Here is a 23,426-nt window from a genome sequence, read left to right as displayed (position 1 = left end):
ATTCCATAAAATATCTTAATTGACCAAACAAATTTATTACTATTGACATATTATTTCACTATTATTTATAATTTTTTTTCTTTATCTCAACATCCAAACGAAGCCTAAACTATGGTGCTTTGTGCAATTGTAAGACGAAAATGATTTATTTGCACCAAAAATGACTTATTTGCCATGAAAATAATCTTTTAATGAAAAAATATCTGATAAGAATAAGCATTTTTCTTGCGGCTAGCATGTCCATGCGTTCTATTTTGATCATGTATATATATATATATATATATATATATATATATATATATATATGGATCGAAACTTGATGCATTTCTGCCAAAAGAAAAAAAAAGGGTAAATAAAAAAAACCAGCTAATTTCAGTAGTCAGTCAATCCCTTGGCTGCAACTTGCACTGTATAATAATATTCTTTGATTGTCGAAAAATGAGTTTCTAATATTTAAGCTAATTAATTGAATTTATCAGAAACAGAAACATACATCTGATCAGCCCTCCCTAGCAGTGGGTATCCTCATGCGCACGTTCTCCTCCATTTTTTCTTGCAACTTGAAGCTACCCCAAGTTCAGTGAAAATGGCGAGATGCATGGTTGGTAGAGATCAAGAGATAGAGTCGCCGAGAGTTGAGTTGGCTGAGATTGGGAGAAGCATTGCATCATCTTCTCGGCGTCATACGGCCTCAAGTTTTCGAAGCAGTTCAGGATTGAGTTCTGCAAAGGGCGATGCTGACGATGAATATGGTTTACAGCGGGCTGAAATCGAGACGTTTGAGCGGATAGGATCATCTTTGTTCGATAAGGATGATAATAATGCCGACGCTGTTGATAGCAAAGAGAAACAGAAACGGATCGTGGTTGAAGTTCCCAAGCTCGGAGATCTAGAACGGCATGTGTTCATTGAGAAGCTCATCAAACACGTTGAGGATGACAACCTTCGCTTGTTGCAAAATATCAGAAACCGAACAGACAAGTAAGCTATCTAACGCCAGTTCAGTTGGAATGGAACGTCCAAATATCGTATAATTATTTAAAAAAAAAAAAGTATGATTTATTATTAAAAAATTATTATTATTTTTTTATATAAATTTCATATTTATTTATTTTCTTAAAATATTTATATAATATTTATACACTCGTAATTATAATTATTATTTATCTTAAAAATAATATAGTCAAAATTATCTTTAACTTTGTGAGATTTTGGCTGGTTGATCTGAGTTGAGTTAAATTAAGTTCTCTATAAATAATATTGAGTTGAGATGATAAAATGAATTATGTGAAATCTATTTAATATGAATTTAGATATATTTGGATGTTAATATGAGTTTAAATATATTTATAAGAAATTGAAAAAAATTATAGATTCTGCGTGTAAAGATGTGTTGAGTTGAAAAAAATTATGGGTTCTACGTGTAAAGAAGTTTTGAATTAATATGGATTTAATAATTTGAGAGTTGAGTATTTAATTGTTAGAAGATGTCTAAATCTGAATTAAACTCATTTTGTCAAGGAGCCAAACGCAGCCTTAACCCTGCATCTGACCTATTAAATTGGGAAAAATTTTTGGTGATGCTACAGTAACTCCCAATTTATGTGATTGACGGTAGCTCTCAAAAAAACATATTGGCCTCCGCATTTCTCATTCTCTCTCACATGCCCTCCGTTTGTCATTTTTGATAATCTAATATTTTTTTTTTATTTTTTTTTATAAAATCTTAGAATTTGGGAAAAGATAATTTTTGAAAAAAAATTATTATTGTTTTCGAGAGATAAATAATATATATTTTTTTAAAAAATCATTAGAGATTAATAGTCCAGACACAAGGAGAAAGATAAATATCTGACTAGTTAGGAAACCGTAAAAAGAAATAAATTAAAAATAAAAAATAAAAATAATTATTTTAATAAAATAAGAAAATAATAAAAGGGCGGGGTTGTAGGAGGTTTTGAGAAGATAAGTGAGCTCTAAAATGTTAAATGGATAATAAATACTGTAAATTCATTTTATGCGTCTATCTATTAACACTTTCTCACGCTCGAAAAATGACTGGAGGGATCTTGATCCAAGAAACTATGCTAGAATAAGAGTGCTTTCTACTCTGCACTCTCAAATATACTGGAGGTGCAATGTATGACTCGTTATAGACCGCCACACCATTGTTAATCAGAAGGCGAGAAAAAAAGGAGCAGTCTTTTGAGCATGCACAGCCAAACCGGTATCTAATATAGGTTGATACGTAACTGGAACGACATGGTTAACAATAATCAAATACTACAGTTTGATTATAAATTTTACATTTAAAAAAGCACCCAAAAAAAAAACAAAAGGATTTTAAACGGAAGATTTATTTCTGTAGAGTGAGTGGGTGTAAAACTGAATCATTTGATAATTTGGCTGGACCTGAATTGTTTTTTGTAGAGTTGGTGTAAAACTGCCCACTGTGGAGGTAAGGTACAAGAATCTGCGTGTGGAAGCTGAGTGTGAGGTAGTTCAGGGCAAGGCCATTCCAACTCTATGGAATTCTCTTCAAAGCAAGCTCTCTGTGAGTATTTTTTATTTTTTTTTAGTAAGATTAGTTTTTATTCTAGATCTTGTCATCCCAGTCATACTGGTTAATGTGATACCTTTTAAATAACTTTATAGCTATTCTCTATTAGAAAAAAGAGAGTTTTTAACACTTGGATGCACGAAAAATGCCACTCGCTTTGTTCAACAAATCTATTCATTATCCTTTGATCATCCCATGATTTGGTATTAGATGATTGGTTCACAAGTGAAATATAATAAATAATCTCCAATTATCTAATGTCACAGTTGAGATGATGAGAATTAGGATGATAAGTAGCATTACTCCGCTTTATTTATGTTCGAGGAATATTTATTAGATTTGTCATTGGTTTTTTATTCATTTGATGACTTTGTGCACTAATTTACTGCTTTGCCCCGCCTTTTCCCCTTGCTCTGTTCCATTCTACAACATATCCCATCTCGAGCCATGCTCTCTGTTCCTCACCAAAGTATATTGCTAAAACCATAGGTTTTGTTGCAATAGTAGAGCAACTTTATTGTTTTGAACTATTGTGTACCTCAATTGATACCGAGTGATGCTGAAAATGTGTTTTAAACTCATGGAGCAGTTGTAACACTGCAATCTTTTACTCCTTAAATGACAGTCACTTCAATTTTCAACCTCGATTTGCATAATTTGGGTACCATGTATTTTTTATTTATTTTGGATTTATCGATTACTGAATAGGGGATCAAGTATGTGAGTTGCATGTGCCCGCCAAACTAGCATCAGTTACTTAAATGACAGTCACTTAAAACATGCCACATATCGGGTGTGATTGGAAGTGGTGAATTTTGGGATGAAGAACATTTCTTTTCACTTTTGAAAGGTAACATAGAGCTTGATTACTGACCATATCAATGGATTTCATTATTTCATGGACTTTTAATATTGGTAGAAGTAAGAAAAAATGGCATCATTCTGTATATAAATTTGCATCTGCATGCATTTGTATGCGTGACCATTTTATAGCAAGTTAGGAAAACTGGATGAGCACCAATTCTTGGTGTGCCGCTGGTTGGCATTCTTGTAATTTGTCTGGCGCAGATGTGGTCACGCCTGGAACTGGGACTATTCTGCTGTACCTGGTTTCAATCTGGACAACCAAGGACTGACCGGGACGGTCTTAATCCTGTTGAATTACCTTTATCATTATATATGAGATAAAATAGTTTTTTTCTTTTATCTGCTATAAATATTGTTATTATGGAAAATACTACAACTGTATAGGCGAGGTTTGTTACCAGTAATGAGGCCATTTTTTTCTTCATAACAGTACTTCACTAAGCTGCCAGGTTCAAAGTCACGTCAAGCCAAGATCAGCATCATTAATGACGTTAGTGGTATCATAAAGCCTGGAAGGTAGCAGTAGAGCTTTAGTTTTTAATTATTCAAGTCAAGTGTACATAATTTAACTCTCATAACCCCTTTTATTGATTTAAATTTTTTGGCAATTTAATGTATAATGGTTATCTTCTGTTGCATTAATGGCCTCCTTGTCTTCCTCTAGTGGCTTTAACCCGTATGTCATTTCAGTTTTTCACTTGTCCTTGTAGTGCTTTGAACTTTGACCAAGTCCATTCTCATTAATGGTCATTCACTTTTGTTTCCCATGAATCACTTATGTTCTGAGCTCTCATCATACAATTTTAATTAATTGCTACCTCTAACTTCTTATGGATGCAGTTATTTTTAGTCTATGATTTTTTGTTCCTGTTACCATTCTCACAATTTTCATTCTGGAGCTGTGCTTTGATCAGATGATGTTCGTGACTGACTACCCAATAATCTGCATAGTAATGAATAACTTTTGCGGAAGTTTAAAGAGCAGTATAAAAAACAATAGTGTTGGAGAAGAAAAAATATTGAAACTTTTCTGATAAATGAACTTGCAATGGATTTCTTTTACTGGACGAGTGCCTATGCCATTCCTGGTTCTGTATGTTTTGGACATGGATGAATAGACATAAAATAAAGTTCCTCAATTGAAGCTTGTATCTGTTTTAGTTATTTTTAGATTAGTGTTTTAGGGACTCTTTGAGGACTGTTGTGTTATGTTTTTAAGATATGGGATTGTCATTCTTTGTTTAAAGGAGGTGCTAATCCAAAGCAGAATTTTCACTTGGGAACGTTATTGTGCTGTGATTTGTCACCACCTAATGGTATCCTATTCTTACAAAATCTTCACTGTCTCTCTAAATACAAATTTACAATGCTGTGGAATTGTAATGTTTTCCCTTCAATTTGCAAAGTGTTCTTGGATCTACAAGTTATAATCCATTTGATATATGATAATAACCTCTTCACAAAACTTTCATGCAGATTATTCAACTAATGTAGGTGATATTAGTCTGGAAATGTATTCACATAACCTTACCTTAGTGCAGGTTAACTCTGCTGCTTGGCCCACCAGGTTGTGGGAAGACCTCCCTTTTAAAGGCTCTGTCAGGGAATCTAGACCAATCTCTCAAGGTTCCATACTTCCATATAACTTGAATGCATCTATTAACAGCCTGAGGAGGACCATATTCGATCATTAATGTGGATCTAGTTTGAAGCTATAACCAGTGATGTAAATCAGCAGAATGATGATAAAAAAAAATATGAAAGCTCAAAGCAAGGCATTTGTTGATGCTGAAAATTTGAATTATAAAGTGAAACTGTAGGGTATCTCCTAGTTTTATATACTGCATTCAGCTTTGTTATATCTAGCAAGCTGTATAAAAAAATTTTAGTTTGTTAAGATTTTGGTTGGGAGCTACTTTTGTTTCTAGTCCTATTGAGTGTGCTATTATCTTTTTGTTTTTGTTTAATAGATTGCTGGGGAAATTTCTTATAACGGACACAAACTAGAAGACTTTGTCCCCCAAAAGACCTCAACTTATATCAGCCAAAATGATGTCCACATTCCTTACATGACCGTGAGGGAAATACTGGACTTTTCAGCTCGTTGTCAAGGTGTTGGAAGCCGGGCAGGTAAGTTTTCCTTGGAGTTCACATTGAAGATAATTTGTCGCCCATAAACCCACAACAGTGATGATGATAACAGCAACATTTGTTTTTGGCCTAATTAAGAGGTTATGGCTGAAGTCAGTAAAAGGGAGAAAGAAGCCGGAATTGTTCCAGATCCAGATATAGATACTTACATGAAGGTACCAGTTTCATCTCCAGTCTTCTTTCCCTTCATGTCTGTGAAGAAATCTGTAATACTAGAGCATGATTGAAATGCTCTTCATACATATGACAAGGAGAATCCAACTGGTTAGGCTACATGAAATTAGTTACTGTGGTTGAAATACTTCCTCTTGATTTTTACTAAAAGCTTCAGATAATGTGAGAAATTATTAACGAAATCTTTGAAGTGGACCCCTTTGACTCTTGGAAAAACTTTCTGCTGCACATGGAAATTATCAAAGCCATTAAGATTAGCAATACATTAGTTTTGATCATACTACGATTATTATTACTTACGGAATCAAATAAGACCATCAAAACTCAATTAAATTCATTGTTTTCATGATCAAATGAGTATTGCTTTATTAGTAACTCATGAGTTGTGATTCTCATTATGGGTTTTAATCAAAGTAGGAATGAGAATTGACAGGCATCTCTATGTGTTTTCTGATTTATTACACTGCACTCATTGTATTTGAATGAGTTCCTTGATGATAATAAATCGCACTTGCAGCCATGGGCTATAAGCCTATATGTGTGCATTATCTTGGGATTCTATGTAAAGCAGTGTCCAGTACTGGTTATCACTACAGTTAGTGGATTTACTAATTGAAATCAGATGGTTCTAGATACAAATCTCTAATACTTTCAGATACACTATGTCTATAAATCATTTTCCATTACGACCATATTGATTGTATTATCTTTCTGGCAGGCGATTTCTGTGGAAGGATTAAAAGGAAGCCTTCAAACAGACTACATACTAAAGGTAATTCTCCTTCAACAAAGCTGACAGCAAACCTATTCCCTGTAATTTGTAATGGATGATCACCAGTTTATGCCTATTGCTCCTTGACTTCTCAGATCCTCGGACTTGATATTTGCGCTGACACTCTAGTTGGAGATGCCATGAGAAGAGGTATCTCTGGTGGTCAGAAAAAGAGATTGACTACCGGTAATCTGAACAAAAAGATTGAACAGTGGCCAGTTTTCTTGTCTTATGAGATAACTAAATCCCAATGCCAGGTTATATTTTGACTATAATGAGTTGAACTTAAATTTTGCAGGAGAGATGATTGTTGGTCCTACAAAAGCTCTGTTTATGGATGAAATAACTGATGGCTTAGATAGTTCAACTGCCTTTCAAGTTGTTACTTGTCTTCAACAGCTGGTGCACAGCACAGATGCTACTTCACTGGTTTCGCTTCTTCAGCCAGCACCAGAAATCTTTGATCTTTTTGATGACCTCATTTTAATGGCAGAAGGAAAGATTGTGTATCATGGTCCACGTGATCATGTTCTAGAGTACTTTGAGGATTGTGGTTTTAGGTGTCCTGAGAGGAAAGGGGTTGCTGATTTTATACAAGAGGTAAGTGCATAACAGCTCATAATTGTTTTCTTTGTAAGATTTTATCTGTTCAAAAGCACTAATGCGCCCTATATTTATGTAGGTAATCTCTAGGAAAGATCAAGCACAGTACTGGTCTCAGACGGATGTTCCTTATAGTTATATTCCAAATGATATCCTCTCTAAAAAGTTCAATGAGTCTCCTTATGGAAAGAAGCTGAATGAGGATCTCTCAGAGCCATATGATACGTCCCAAAGCAATCAGAATGCTCTTTCCTTTAGTCCATACTCTCTTTCCAAATGGGAACTTTTTAGAGCCTGTGTGTCAAGGGAACTTCTTCTAATGAAAAGAAATTCTTTTATCTATATATTTAAAACAATTCAGGTTAAGATTCTTACTTTTGCATATGTTCCTTGGACCTTTACTATTCATACTTTTTTCCTGGGTAGGGGGCTTTGAGACCCATGCTCTTTCTTCCTATTGCATCTATATTCTTTGTTTAGTTTGTTCATGGAGTGAAATCCGAAACATGTTTATGTTTTTTCTATCTGCAGCTTGTCATCATTGCATGTATCACAATGACTGTATTCTTGCGGACTCAAATGGATGTTGACGTTCTTCATGCAAATTCCTATATGGGTGCCCTATTTTATGCTCTTCTCATCATTTTTGTTGATGGGATCCCAGAGTTGTCTATGACGAATCAAAGGCTTGAAATATTCTACAAACAGAAGGCATTGTATTTTTACCCAGCTTGGGCTTATGCGGTTCCTGCATGTATATTAAAAATTCCACTTTCCTTTGTGGAATCACTGGTTTGGACGACTTTTACTTATTATGTTATTGGATATAGTCCTGAGGCCCAGAGGTGAGTTTGACATGATAATCTGTATATTTATTTGTTAATCTCCCAACTTTTGGTTAACCATATGTATATTTATATCCAGAACTTCTCATATGCTAGAGCCTCAACACATCATTTTGCTAATTTATTTTAGAACCTTTTGTACCATTCATGGTTTACTTTCTACATCAGGAATATTAAGTGCAGCAGCAATGTCAAATTCTGTTAGTTGTGATTCTTTGACCATGTGCTGTGGTTTTAGGTTCTTCCGCCAGTTCATTCTACTTTTTGCGGTGCACTTATCTTCAGTGTCCATGTTCCGCTTCCTGGCCTCAGTCTTCCGGACTATTAATGCTGCCTTTGCAGCTGCTAGTTATGCAGCATTACTACTATTGTCACTCTGTGGCTTTATTATCACTCCTTGTAAGTTTTCAATAAGTCTTTTTGCCAATCTCAATCTAGCCCATGAGGATGCTCTAAGATAATCAATTGAAAGGAAGGGGACGAACTGAGCTGTTCTGTTGGTTGCAGCTGCTATGCCTGTCTGGTTGAGGTGGGGTTTTTGGGTTTCTCCCCTGACATATGGACAGATTGGCCTTTCTTTAAATGAGTTTCTTGCCCCAAGATGGCAAAAGGTGAGTCTCTCATGCTGTTAATTAGTTCCTGGAATTAATGCAAATTAAAGTGTCGTTCGTGGAGAAGATGAACAAATTCTATCTTGTGGTGACACAACTACTACTCACAAGTCACTAGCAAGGGGCAGAACTACTGATATATGAACCCTAAAAAGAGATCGACTTGGAAAATCATTCAGATAAAATTCCAATAAGTGCCTTTGCTAATTCTGTCTAGATTTATGCCTCTTATTTTAGTTTGAATCTCAACCTTTTGTTGCGGCAATTTAAACTTTGTTTATGTTGCAACATATCAATTGACTGACCAAATATTTTCTTAAACAATTGAATTCAAATCCTTCCTCCCCAACTCCATCCCAATTTTGCCTTTCTTAGTAGTTTAGAGTTTTAGCCAGTAAGTTATAAATTATATTGTTGGATTGGTGCCTCATTGCCGTTGCATAAAGCCATAAACTACTACTATCAACTCTACATCATTTTTTGGTGTTCCATATTATTTCTAATGCACTGGAGCTTCAGTAGACTTTCCTCTAAGTTCACTCTTAATAGTCACCTCATACCAAATGTTGCTCATTGATTACCGATTTCCGGCTATAAATCTTAGCAGAATTTATAGTTGTCAGCTTGCTTCATACACCAACCACTAAAGTAGTGAATATTCTGTTTACATTTGTAGGTTATGCAATTTCAAGTTTAAGTAGCTGTTACACAAGTAATTCTGGATGTATGACATATACTCCTATATATTATCTTGATAATGCTTGCTGTTTCAGTATTAACTATGGGATTAATATCCAGAGTGAATAGATGTTCTTACCAGCTAAGTTTCCTTTCCTCTATTATCTGTAGATGTTATCCACAGGCACCACGATAGGAAGAGAAACACTTGAAAGCCGTGGACTAAACTTTGACGGAGATCTTTATTGGATATCACTTGGGGCCCTATTTGGGTTTGCAATTGTTTTCAACTTTGGATATATCTTGGCATTAAGTTTCTTGAAGTGTAAGTTCTCTCTCTTTCTTCTGATTGAATTGCAAGTTCTTTCTTGTCATTATATCTTAACTTAAATGGCAATGCAACGATAGATCCTTAGATACTGATTCATCCTCATTTGATTAACATTGCAGCTCCTGGATCATCCCATGTTATTATTTCGCATGAAAAGCTCTCCAAAGTACTGGGAAGTGAAGATTCATGCGCCAGTGCCCATGTAGAGGAAAAGTATAGAAATTCTCCTGTACAGGGTAATATAGGACCTAAGAAAGGTTAGATCATTTTTCTTTCTCTTATGATTTTTCTTCAGCTCATTACATATATATATATATAATTTTCCAGCTATTAATGACCATCTTGTCCTTACAGGTAGGACGGTCTTACCTTTTACACCCTTAACAGTAGCATTTCAAGATGTCCAATACTATGTGAACACCCCATTGGTAATCACATTTAACTTGATATAAGGTTCTTGTGGTTACTGGATAAATAACCATTCAAACAATATTAAATTCATTCTTGTAGTTTTCTTTTCTATTACCTTTGGCTGCCAGGAAATGAGAGAAAGGGGATACACTAGCAAAAAGCTTCAACTTCTTTCTGATATTACGGGTGCATTAAGGCCTGGTGTTCTAACGGCATTGATGGGTGTCAGTGGAGCAGGAAAAACAACTCTTCTTGATGTTCTAGCTGGAAGAAAGACCAGTGGTTATATCCAAGGGGAAATAAAGATTGGAGGGTATTCCAAGGTTCAAGAAACGTTTGCTAGGATTTCTGGTTACTGTGAGCAAACGGATATACATTCTCCTCAACTAACTGTAGAAGAATCAGTCATATTTTCTGCTTGGCTACGTTTATCTGCTGAAGTAGACCCAAAAACTAAAGCTGTAAGATTACAATTTACTGACATTAAGTCAAAAGAATTAGTTTTATACTTTGTAGAGATAATATAATAGTTTGTGAAAGCTGCTGTTTCAAGTCTTGCAGGAATTTGTGGACGAAGTCCTGGAGACCATTGAGCTTGATGAAATAAAGGATGCCTTAGTAGGTGTAACTGGGGCTACTGGTCTATCAACCGAGCAGCGCAAGCGGCTGACAATAGCTGTGGAGCTGGTTGCTAATCCCTCTATTATCTTCATGGATGAGCCAACAACCAGTTTGGATGCCAGAGCGGCTGCAATTGTCATGCGAGCAGTGAAAAATGTTGCTGATACAGGAAGAACAATTGTTTGTACCATCCACCAACCTAGTATTCACATATTTGAAACATTTGATGAGGTATAAGCAATCTTTTATTTAGAGTAGAAATGCCAAAGGAGTACACTTTTATACCAATTTTCTGTTCTATTGCTCCCAGAAGTTCTGTTAATCTCAGTTGTACATGCATGACTGCTGAATGATAAATCAAAAGCATAGAGGCTTAACTTTTGTCTACAATGGAGCAAAAAATGTGCTCTGATGTGTTGCAACCAGATCATATCATTCCATCCTACCACCCCGACCCCATAATTTCTTTTGAAAAACAGAATATGAGAACTGGTGTTGGCCAGGAAACAAGTCTCTTGTTATCAAATCATGAAGATATATTTATCTCATGCCTCTTTTACATTTACAGTTAATCCTTCTAAAAACTGGTGGCCGCATTATTTACTCTGGACCATTGGGGCAGCATTCAAGCAGGGTTATAGAATATTTTGAGGTCAGTTTCCTGTAACACCACATATCAGTTGGATCATTTCTAGTTGCTGAAGTTACTTTTATGAATAAATTTTTTTCTCACAGGGCATTCCAGGAATTCCAAAGATTAGAGAGAATTATAATCCATCGACATGGATGTTAGAGGTCAGCTCTGCATCTGCAGAAGCTGAACTTGGTGTAGATTTTGCCCAGAAATACAGGGAATCTACATTATATGAGTGAGTTCCTCTGTTCAATTACAACTGTAATTGTTTGTGATGTTATATAAAGTCTAACAATGCTTTGCTATTTCAACAAAGTAGCTTCAATGCAGTAGAGTTTCTAACATAGCTTATTGTGGGGGTTGGATAATCAGATCAAGAGATGCAAACCATTTACTTGGCATCTTTTCTGAATAGAATGGAGGAAGGACCAACTATCATGTTTGCCTGTCCATAGTTTAGGTCAGTTTTAATGTTTATGTGACCTATAATGGAACTCTTACACAAAGGGACCACTAAAAGGATTGAAGATTCATTACATGTAAGGGTGATTCTGTAATGTCACTAATTAAAAAAGAATGCACTCTATATCTGAACCAAGTATAGGGCAAAAAAGAAAGAAAGAAAGAAAGAAAGAAAACATTGCTATCTGTTTTATATATTGATCAGTGTTTATCAAACAAAACAAAAAAGCTGTATTTGCATTACGAGGATTTGCTCATTTCCAAAACCTAGGGCCATCCAAATTTGCAATCGGTCATAGGAGTTTATATATGTCATATGAAAACCCAATTGCTGGTCAAAGTAGAAACTCTGATTTTCTATGGTTTATTTAAACCAACCAAGGTTTTCGTGAAGTCCAAGTTGAAACTCTGGTTTACTTATTTGGAGCTAATCAATTAAACAATCTTTACTTGCTTTACTATCTCCAGCTTTGGCTGTGGGCATTGTCACGACTCATGGAAATGCTAACCATATGTGATGTACCTAAATATAATCTAGTAATGTTATAGTTGAAGCTCCTAGTAGACAGCCAATGTGGGACTTAGTACCCATGTAAGGCCTTTTCTATCTACCACCTCATGAGGGAGTTACTGCATATACGCTACAATCTGGGATATCATGGATGCAGCATCTCAAAGTTGTTCATTAATTTTCAATTTATAACGGATCTTAAAAACGGTTTCTTCTCTACCTATACATGCATGTGTGTGTGTGTGTGCGTGCTCGTATGCTGGTTATGAGGTATCGAGGTTGTGGTCATCTCTCTCGAGGCCATCTTTAATGTGGAATCAAATTATGGTCCTTAAAACCAATGATCTTCTTATGACCTCTATTCCCATCTTTTCAGGAACAATAAAAAAATTGTAAGGCAGTTAAGTAGTCCACCTCCTGGTTCAACAGATCTTCACTTTGCTACCCGCTTTTCACAAAATGGTTGGGGACAAGTCAAATCTTGCCTATGGAAACAGCATTTGGCTTATTGGAGGAATCCTGCATACAACTTGATGCGTATCATGTATACACTTGTATGTGCTTTACTTTATGGGGGACTATATTGGAATCAAGGGAAAAAATTGTAAGTTCTAGTATTTTTCAGTTTTCCTCTTCTTTTTTTTTTTTTTGAAGAATGCTTCACTTCACTTGACAAAATTAGTATGCAATGTAAGTTACGGCTGCAACTTGATAGAATCTCAGGAAGTATCTGTTTAATCTTACATCTTTACATCCCTGCTCTGCTTAAGACAAATCACTATATCCATCAGATACATCCCTCTTTCCGTAAGATGCATATTTTGGAATATTTCAAACAACTAACCATGGCATTTTTTTTTTCCTGTTAGAAATAACCAGCAGAACTTATTCAATATATTTGGTTCAATGTATGCTTCCGTGGTCTACGTGGGCATACATAACTCCACGGCAGTCCTGCCATATGTAGCAGCAGAGCGAACTGTTATGTACAGGGAAAGATTTGCAGGGATGTACTCTTCATGGGCTTATTCACTTGCACAGGTATAATCTTCTACCTGTTTGTTCTACAAGAATTTGATCTTCACAAAAATATAATAATAAAAAGGAACCTAAATTCTTGATTGGATGCCTCTTCTTTCACCAGTATTGTTGGCTTATATAGTTGTGGATATTGACTTTGTAGGTGCTAGTGGAAGTTCCCTACCTTTTCACTGAAACTGCGATATTTGTCATAGTCACATATCCAATGATTGGATATTATGGGTCAGCTTGTAAGGTTTTCTGGTACTTCTATGTAATATTCTTTTCACTGCTGTACTTCAATTATCTAGGGATGCTACTCGTCTCATTGACACCAAACTTCACCGTAGCTGCAATTTTGAACCCGGCCTTCAACACATTATTCAACCTGTTTTCTGGTTTTCCAATGCCTAAACCGGTAAGCTGCTAAAAGGCCTCAAAACTTGTCTATATTGTGGATGATAAGTATGTGCCAGTGTGAAAGTTTTGAACAATATAGTTAAAAACTGACCGGGCTGTTTTATTTTTTCAGAAAATTCCGAAGTGGTGGATCTGGTTGTATTATCTGACTCCTACATCTTGGTCGCTGAATGGCTTGCTTACTTCACAATATGGAGATATAGATAAGGACATCATGGTATTTGGAGAAAATAAAACGGTGCCTGATTTCTTAACAGATTACTTTGGGTTTCACCATGATCACTTGGCTCTTGTGGCAGTTGTTCTCATTGCCTTCCCCCTTACGTTTGCTTTCTTGTTTGCATACTTTATAGGACGGCTGAACTTCCAGCATAGGTAAACCCTCTCTTTCTTTCCATGGAGCTTGGAGATGTTATGTTGTGCCTGAGAATGTTTGAAAATTCACCTTACTTTTCTGATGGTGAATGTTTGCATTTATATGATTTTACATAGCGTATTGCATTAATACAAATAAATGAAATTACAATTGAAAAGGAAATAATTACAATTGAAAAGGAAACAATATACAAAGAATTTCCTACAATCACGTTGGTCAATCTTTGACATAAATGGGAAGACTATGATTGAGGAGTGATATCCTCAACACCCCCCCGCAAGCTGAGCGTTGGATTAGATCGGAGGTGGAGCTTGGATCGAAAAAACTCAAATAGAGGTCGAGAAACACTCTTAGTAAAAATATCAGCAACCTGTAAATGAGAGGGGACGTGTTGTGTACGTAGTTTGCCAGCAACAACAAGTTCGCGAAGAAAGTGGTAGTCCAATTCAACATGCTTGGCCCGCTTGTGAGAAACTGGATTTGAGCTCAAAAAAATAGCACTTTTGTTGTCGCATAAGAGGAGAGGCGGCTGTGGGATAGGGACCTGAAGATCATGCAATAGATGAGTGAGCCAAATGAGTTCAGCGGCAGTAAAAGCAAGGGCACGATACTCCGATTCGCAGCTGGAGCGGGAGACAGTGGGCTATTTCTTGGCACTCCAAGAAACCAAATTATCACCAAGATAAATAGAATAACCAGAAGTCGAACGACGAGTATCAGGACAACCAGCCCAATCAGCATCAGAATAAGCAACAAGAGTACCAGGAGAGACAGATGGTCGAAAGGTTAGACCAAACTGAATGGTGCCTTTCACATAGCGAAGAATACGCTTAACAGCCAGAAAGTGATCGTCAGTGGGAGCATGCAAAAATTGACTCACAGAGTTGACAGCATGAGCAATATCAGGACGCGTGATGGTCAGATACTGAAGTGCGCCAACGAGAGATCTGTAAAGAGTGGGGTCTGAAAATGGATGACCATCTGCAGACAGATGCTGAGAAACAATCATGGGAGTGGGAACAGGCTTACTGTCAAGTAACTGAGCGCGAGAGAGAATGTCCCGTGCATATTTGAGCTGACTGATGAAAAGACCATCAGAAGTGGGGGAAGCTTCAAGACCGAGAAAATAACTGAGGGAGCCCAAGTCCTTGGTGGCAAACTCAGAATTGAGTTTGCGAGTGAAGCTGTCAAGAAGAGAAGAATTGTTGCCTGTAATAATGATGTCATCAACATAAAGAAGCAAATAAATAACATCCGACTTCTGATGAAAAACAAAAAGAGAAGTGTCAGCACGGCTGCATGAAAAACCAAGATGAATGAGAAAAGAACTGAAGCGCTGAAACCAGGCACGGGGGGCCTGCTTGAGACCATAAAGAGCTTTCTTCAACTGGCAGACATGATTGGGAAAGCGAGGATCAATGTACCCTGGAGGCTGCTCCATATAAACTTTATCAGTGAGAGTGCCATTAAGAAACGCATTCTTGACGTCAAGTTGGCGAAGAGGCCATTTCTGTGTCACGGCAAGAGAGAGCACAACTCGAACTGTAGTAGCCTTGATGACAGGACTGAATGTATCGGTATAGTCAAGACCAGGTACTTGCGTATAACCCTTGGCAACAAGGCGGGCTTTGAGGAGCTCAATAGATCCATCGGGCAAATATTTGGTCCGGAAAACCCATTTGGAGCCCACAATGTTGGTGTTGTTGGGTCGAGGGACCAAAATCCAGGTACGATTATTCTGCAGTGCATGAATTTCGTCATCCATGGCAGCTAGCCAGGCAGGATTCTTAGCAGCAGATTTGAAACCTTTAGGCTCTGTTGATGCAAGAAGAGCAGGAAGAAGACCCGAGGAGCCCAAGAAACTAAGATATGCCGGATGGCGAGTCTTGAAAATACCAGCTTTAGCTCTCGTAAGCATAGGATGAGAGCTCAATGGAACTGCAGCAGGAGTAGAATCTGTACGGGGCTCAGAAGGAGATGGACTAGGGGCCAATTGCTGCAAAGGGGAACCTGCAAGAGAATCAGGAACCTGCAAGGACTCATTCATTGGATTAGTACAAATAATGCACGGGTTAGACTTAGATTGAGTAATATGTGGGGAATGGGGTGCGGAGCAAGAGGGAGGCAGGTCTGTATGGAGAAGACTAGGTTCAAGAAAATTTGAAAATTGAAGTGAGGATATAGGTTGAGCATGAGAGGTAGCAAGGGAAGGAAAATGAGTTTCATCAAATTGAGCATGGCGAGTGATGTAAAGCCTAGAAGTGGTGGGATCAAGGCAACGAAAACCTTTGTGAGAGGGACTGTAACCCACAAAAATGCACGGAATGCTGCGAGGAGAAAGTTTGTTAGGCATATAATCACGTAGACAAGGATAAACACGACAACCAAAAGGATGAAAATTTTCATAATTTGGAGAGGTACCATACAAAATCTCAAAAGGTGATTTACCTCCAAGAAGCGGTGTGGGTAACCGGTTAATGATGTAAGCTGCAGTGCTGAAAGCGTCAACCCAAAAACGAGGAGAGATGTGAGAATGAAAAAGAAGTGCTAGGCCTGTCTCAGTCACATGGCGATGTTTTCTTTCTGCACGACCATTTTGGGCAGGTGTGTATGGACATGAAAGCTGATGGTGAATGCCAGAAGAACGAAGATGATCTTGAAAAAAATTACTAGTGAATTCAGCACCACCATCACTTTGAAATTTTTTTATACGAGCAGAATATTGATTTTCCACAAATTTTTGAAATTGAAGAAAGACAGGGTAAAAATCAGATTTCAATTTCAATGGATAAAGCCACGTGAAGCGAGAATAGTCATCAATGAAAATGACATAATAAACGAACCCCAAATTGGATTTGACGGGGGAGGGACCCCATATATCACAGTGAATAAGATCGAGCACATTAGACGACCTATGTTCATTACGAGAATAAGGCAAACGATGACTTTTTACAATTTGACATGTGTTGCATAAAGTAGGAGAATGCAACAATGAAGTAAGATAAAGATGTCCTTTTTTATTTAAGAGAGAAATAACAGAATGGTTGACATGACCAAGACGCGCATGCCATAAATCATATGTCGCATGAAGCGATTTATTTTTAAGGACAGAAATAAAAGCGGAATGTCCACGCTCGAGCACATACAAGCCTCCATCACGCTTACCGGTTGCCACCACCCTTCCTGTTTTGCGATTCTGAACAGTGAACAAATTATTAGTAAAGGTAACAGATAAAGGAAAATCAGATGTTAATTTACTAATGGACAACAAATTTTTAGTGAGATGAGGAACAACAAGGACATCTAGGAGATGGAGATTCGGAATAGGAGAGAGGTTACCGGTGTGGGAAATAGGTAGTGACGCACCATTCCCAACAATTACGCAATCCTTACCCGTATAACTTGTAGACTGGTCCAATTGAGATGAATCCGAGGTCATATGGGCCGAGGCCCCTGTATCCACAAACCAATCAGAGGAAACGTCTTCAGCGAGGGAGCACGAGTTGGTGAAGGCCTCGGCGAGTTGAGCAGAGTGCTCATTCCGAGCATAGCGCTGGTTGCAACGATCGGCATAGTGACCCTCCATTCTGCAAATTTGGCAGCGAGGGGGACGACGTCCTTGAGAGGAGTTGGAGCGTCCATGTCCGCAATTTGAGGAGCCGCTGCCATGGCCGTTGGTGCGGCCTCGTTGGTTTCGGGAGAAACCACCACGATGAGAAGAGTTCTTGGTGGCGATGAAAGCCGCAGCAGTGGAAGAAAAGGAGTCTAGAGATTTCTGGAAAATCTCAAAACTCTCTGCTTTTGAGATCAGATCCGCGAAGGAGGGGAGAGGAGTTTGGGCCATTTGAGCGGTGGAGAAACTCGAGAAGTCGGGCCCTAATCCGCGGAGGAACCAGTGCACCTTATCGGTGCCATCAACGGGCCTTCCAATCGCATGGAGCTGGTCACATAGACCCTTGAAGGCGCGAGCATACGCTGCAACAGGGCGGGATTCGCGCTTCATCAACTGGAGATCATCCTTGAGACAGAGTTCGCGTGCCTTCGAGCGGTGGCTGAAGGTATTTTCCATGGCTAGCCACACCTCACGAGAGGTGGAGAGGCCTACAGCTTCGGCCATTGCTTCCTCGGTGAGGGAGGAAAGCAGAAGGCTGAGCAAACGCTGGTCCGTGGCTTTCCACGCCAGGTATTTGTTGGAAGGCGTCTGAGAGCCTGCGGGTTCGAATTGAGATGGCGGCACAAGTGTGCCATCAACATGACCCAGTAAATCTTGACTCTCAAGAAGGGGAAGGAGTTGGCTCTTCCATAGGAGGTAGTTGGATGATGAAAGCTTGATGGTAACCATGTGAATCATGGTGTTGAAGGGAAGGAGGGTGGGTGCAAAATCAGAGGCCATGAGGATCGACGGATGTTAATCCAGGTAGGCTCTTGATACCATGAGAATGTTTGAAAATTCACCTTACTTTTCTGATGGTGAATGTTTGCATTTATATGATTTTACATAGCGTATTGCATTAATACAAATAAATGAAATTACAATTGAAAAGGAAATAATTACAATTGAAAAGGAAACAATATACAAAGAATTTCCTACAATCACGTTGGTCAATCTTTGACATAAATGGGAAGACTATGATTGAGGAGTGATATCCTCAACAGTGCCTGTAGACACTACCTTTCCAACAATGTTTGCATATGATAGGCATCTTCTAGAGAGAGAACAACAAGCATTGCCCATGAACCGCCATGCCATGATGCTATGTCTTGTCACTAGATACTGCCTTTCCAACAATGTTTCATTTCTCTCTCTCTTTTTCTCTCCTTTTTTCTTTTGCTCATGAATTCCTTGATTCTGAGTAGCAGTTCTTTGGTAGTGATAAGGTGCTGGGATATTGGCCCCCCATTGTTTCATTCCTTGTGTGATAGGCTGTAACTAATGCGTTTTAGGTACAGTAAAACTTGCTTATTCTCCAAGAAAAACCCTTTGATTTGTTCAACTGAAACGATCATATTCTTGCTGCTTTATGTGTTCAACTTCTTGGTAAAGAAACAGCAACTCCTTGTCTGGTGTTGGAAGGAAGGGGGTTAGGCAATCACACCGCATGGTTAATTGGTGCTGTTTATGTCAAAGTCAGTCATACCACCATCCTTTGTTGTTTTAAATTAGAATTTTTTTTTTCACAAGTGTTTTGGTGCATTAGGACTCGGTCTTCGTTCAAATGTAAATTAGCTTATGTCGAGTATTGGATTTGGTTAATGGTTGGTAATAAGGTTATTTATGCACCTTGGTTTGGTCTCCTATTTGTCACCCCAAAATGATTGGTTGTAGTTATAATATTCTTCCGTCATAAGTGAGGATTTATAATAAATCACAGCGACTCATCTCTTTTTTTTAATAGAAAATGACTCGATCCTCTAATATTTCTCGTTGTAGAGGGAACAAAAGTCAGAACATTGTAAGGTCGTGGTAATAATAGTGCAATTCATGTATGACCTCGAGAATTTTATTTTTATTTTTATTTTTTATTTTTTATCAATCTTAAATGTCCTCCTTTATGAAGAAGATAAATACCCTGAAATTATAAGGTCATGTTATGCACAATTTCAAGCTTAATACAAAATACTCATTTATTTACTTATTTTCTTTTTAATTGAATTAAGTAGCGAATCGCCGAATCCTGTACTTTAATTAACTGATTTAATTGATTTTTCAACTGAACTGAATGATATACTAAAATCGATTTGATTTTTGACTGAACCGAGTTGAATTGGCTGATTCAAACTGATTTCAATCTCTTTTCCGATCTATGCATATAACAAGACCTAAGCCTTTAGAGATCGCGAGATTAGTCTTAACGATCCTTATTAGTAAACTACAAGACTACTGGCTGTCAATTGAAGGTCGATCCCAAGCCTTGTCCCTTATTTCCATTGAGCCCTTCACTCCTCATTTGTAATCAAATCTATTAAATGAAAAGGACATAGTTCAAATGGTCATTCATTTAGGAGGGATGCCTTGGAATGGAAGAAACATTAAGATAAAGGAGGTAATTTTACAGTTGAATGTATCAATTGACAGAAAGATTCTGAGTTAGATGAGATCAAATTAAAGGAGCTTAGGGACGAACTTAATCGGATCATCTAGGGAATTTAATTGGATGTATTTTTTCCTTTCATTTTCCAATCTTTTCCTCTCTTCCAAACATAACCATTTATTCAAAGAAATTCAAAATAAGTAGCAGAATAATTAAAAAATGATAGTCCTTAACTTGAATCATAGATCTGTACTTCAACAATATCAATTAGGTTCTCCATTTTATGTATATGACTAATGTTAATTATTATACCGGTGTAACCTAGTGGTTAAAAGGGGATTAGCTGCAGACTCAGACATCTTGAGTTCTTAGGAATTAGGGAGTATATCCAGATCAAAATTCATAGAATTCCTAAGAAACTTTTATACCCAGAAATACTTTTATACCTTGTGACATGCCGTTTCAAGAGGAAAAGATTCAGGCGGCGGAATGGGAGAAGGAAGGAACACGACAACTCTAGGGCATTAAGTTTTTGAAGACTTGGTCAAATGGGGATGATAGAAGGCTTAAGGAGAAAGAGTTACGAGTCAATGCATGTGGGCTTGGCCTAATGCAAATCATTGGGCCTTAAGAAGGAAGATGGAAGCAACGGACAGCAAAACGGGCCGGTCCAAGAATATTATTACGTTTTACTAGTTTCTTTGTAATAGTTGCTCTAAAGGACATTTTAGTCTTTTTTCATTTCTAGTATATCTAGCCTGGTAACAACCTAGAGAAGCATTTGAGACCTTGAATAATTTTTACTGTTTGATTGTTTGGAGGAGCTCCCCTCGAAGAGAGCCTTTGCTATCGTTCTATTGAATGAAATTTGCCACTGATTCGTCTGTTTCATTCCTTAGATCTCATATTTCTTAGCTTAGTCTATTACAAGTGGTATCCAGAGCCCTATTCCTGCCTTGAATATGGCTGAAGGTACTCATTTGAAGGATTTACATGAAGGACTTACATCTCTTAAAAAAAAAAACATAAAATCATATAAAAAAACATTGAAAGTCAGTTCAGCACCATCGGGATGGAGATGTTGACCGTGCGACGCCAGATGGAAACAATAATGTAGCAGTTTTCCACCATGGCAACGAATCTGCACAATGTTAACAAAGTTCTGTCAGGAGGATCCTCGCATCAAGGTGACAATAACAGGCAGCAAGTCATACCTCACAATGGAGAGATCCGACCGAGATCCATCAAATTGGAGTTTCTTGTTTTCCAAGGGGATGATCCCCATGGGTGGCTTTACAAGGTAAGTTTTTCACATTTCATAATACTCTAGCACAACACAGACTCCGTTTAGTATCATTTCATATGGAAGGGAAGGCATTAGTGTGGTTTCAAGACCTAGATGAGTCTAGGGGTGTCTCAGGTTGGGAGGAATTTGTTCAAGCCTTACTAGTCAGATTTGGTCCTAGTAGCTATGATGATCCAATGAAACAACTGACTAAATTAAGACAGTTAGGCAGTGTTGAGGAATATAAAGCTAATTTTGAACCTTTGTCCAATAGGTTGCGTGGGTTATCTGAGACTTACAAGCTCTCTTGTTTTCTCAGTGACCTTAGGGATGATATAAGGTTGACAGTCAGAATGTTCAATCCACCAAATCTAATCATAGCTTATGGGCTTGCAAAAATCCAAGAAGAAAATGTATCCCTCCACAAAAAACTACCATACAGACAACCATCTTCCCCTCACCTTGAACCTGCATATCTAAAATTTTCCCAACTATCTCATACCACAGAAACCAGAAAAACCATCCCAAACTATAGTACCAGTCCAAAAAATTTCCCAAAGCCAAATGAAAGAACGCAGAGATAAAGGTCTTTGCTATTACTGTGACTCCAAATGGGCCCCTGGCCACAGATGCCCAAGCCCAAAGCTGTATTTGAATGAAGAGGTAGAGGATGAGTTGGAAATATTGGGAGTTGACATGGGTCAAGATGGAGAGTAGACCTGCCCTAAACAGAAATTTAAATCTGGGGAAGATCCAGAGATTTCCTTGCATGCTATTATAAGGCCCTAGAACCCTAAAACTATGCGAGTAGTGGGGAAGATAGGTAGCTAAACAGTCACTATCCTTATTGATTCAAGGAGTACTCATAACTTCCTAGATCATGCACTTCTGCCTAAGGTTCTCTTTCAAGTGTTGACTAATGAAAAAGTGAGAGTGAAGGTGGCTAATGGGGACCAGGTGCAAAGTGAAGGGAAAGTTAAGGACTTACAAGTGACAGTCCAGGAAACTAAATTCACTGTGGTAATGTATTTGTTGGTGCTAGCTGGTTGTGATGTAGTGCTTGGGGGTGCAATGGTTACAAGGGTTAGGGTCTATTTTATGGAATTTTCACAAACTCACTATGCAGTTTACTTACAACCAGAATGTTGTCATTCTAAGCGACTGAGAGGCAACACATTAATTGGAGATGGGGCAATCAACAAAGCCAACCAACTGGAAAATCAAGGGGTCCTGCTTCAACTTATAGAACATAACCCTACACCCAGTCCACAAGCCATTAACTCTAAACCCATACAAAACCTCCTTTAAAAATACCCTGATATTTTTGCTCTAAAGGTTACTCTAAACTCATAACCCATACAAGCCATTTCTTTGTAATAGTTGCTCTAAAGGACACTTTAGTCTTTTTCTCATTTCTAGTATATCTAGCCTGGTAACAACCTAGACAAGCATCTGGAACCTTGAATAATTTTTAGTGTTTGATTGTTTGGAGGAGCTCCCTTTGAAGAGAGCCTTTGCTATCATTCTAGTGAATGAAATTTGCCAGTGATTCATCTGTTTCATTCATTAGATCTTATCTTTCTTAGCTTAGTCTATTATAGACTATGCCAAAGCAATTGCCTAATTCACATGCCTCCAACACCAGAAGAGGAGTTGTTGTTTCTTTACTAGGGGAGCACACGAGCGAGTAGGAATCCAACATCAGCTCGTGGCCAATGATTGTTATTTTTCTACATATGTAATATATAAGTGGAATAAAGATATAATATGTTGAGAATAATTATACAAAATATAGATATCTATTTTACAATCCTTTTTACAACCAACCGATGTGTATTACTGCCATTACATAAGAAGTACTAACCCTTTTTGAGTTTTCCATCTGATTTGAAGATCAAATTTTCTCCATCAAAATAATGTTGTAAAAAGAGTTTTGTGTGTGTATCACTACTCATACGCAGAAGTCAAGCAATTTACAAGTGATCTTACTAAACAAAACTAGTTTTAATAAAATCATGGGTTGTTGAACATTTGCAACTCATTACTTGCTTGTTAACTAAAC

At 37.7% G+C, this 23,426-nt stretch overlaps 1 protein-coding gene across 3 annotated transcripts; it reads left to right on the top strand.

Moving 5' to 3' along the window:
• The first annotated feature begins 586 nt into the window (after positions 1–586).
• LOC108987886 (pleiotropic drug resistance protein 3-like) lies at positions 587–14,094 on the top strand. Of its 3 annotated transcripts, XM_018960937.2 has the most exons (25): positions 587–981; positions 2,431–2,554; positions 3,858–3,943; positions 4,969–5,053; positions 5,398–5,557; positions 5,657–5,733; positions 6,471–6,524; positions 6,620–6,710; positions 6,823–7,124; positions 7,207–7,488; positions 7,659–7,972; positions 8,211–8,371; positions 8,480–8,583; positions 9,433–9,586; positions 9,712–9,849; positions 9,947–10,020; positions 10,132–10,464; positions 10,565–10,855; positions 11,193–11,276; positions 11,360–11,493; positions 12,608–12,835; positions 13,101–13,272; positions 13,415–13,669; positions 13,784–13,888; positions 14,025–14,094. In XM_018960937.2, the coding sequence occupies exons 1-25, from the start codon at positions 587–589 to the stop codon at positions 14,031–14,033; spliced, it is 4,212 nt and encodes a 1,403-aa protein (XP_018816482.2). In that variant the 3' UTR covers positions 14,034–14,094. The 3 variants fall into 3 exon arrangements, with proteins under 3 accessions (XP_018816482.2, XP_035538690.1, XP_018816481.2); XM_035682797.1 differs by having other exon boundaries at positions 9,712–9,805; positions 9,951–10,021; positions 10,157–10,464; positions 13,784–14,094; XM_018960936.2 differs by having other exon boundaries at positions 13,784–14,094.
• Positions 14,095–23,426: the final 9,332 nt, after the last annotated feature.

This window comes from Juglans regia, chromosome 11, assembly GCF_001411555.2.
Source record: "Juglans regia cultivar Chandler chromosome 11, Walnut 2.0, whole genome shotgun sequence".
In the NCBI taxonomy this organism is placed as follows: Eukaryota; Viridiplantae; Streptophyta; class Magnoliopsida; order Fagales; family Juglandaceae; genus Juglans; species Juglans regia.
This window is presented reverse-complemented; position numbering and strand designations above follow the sequence as displayed.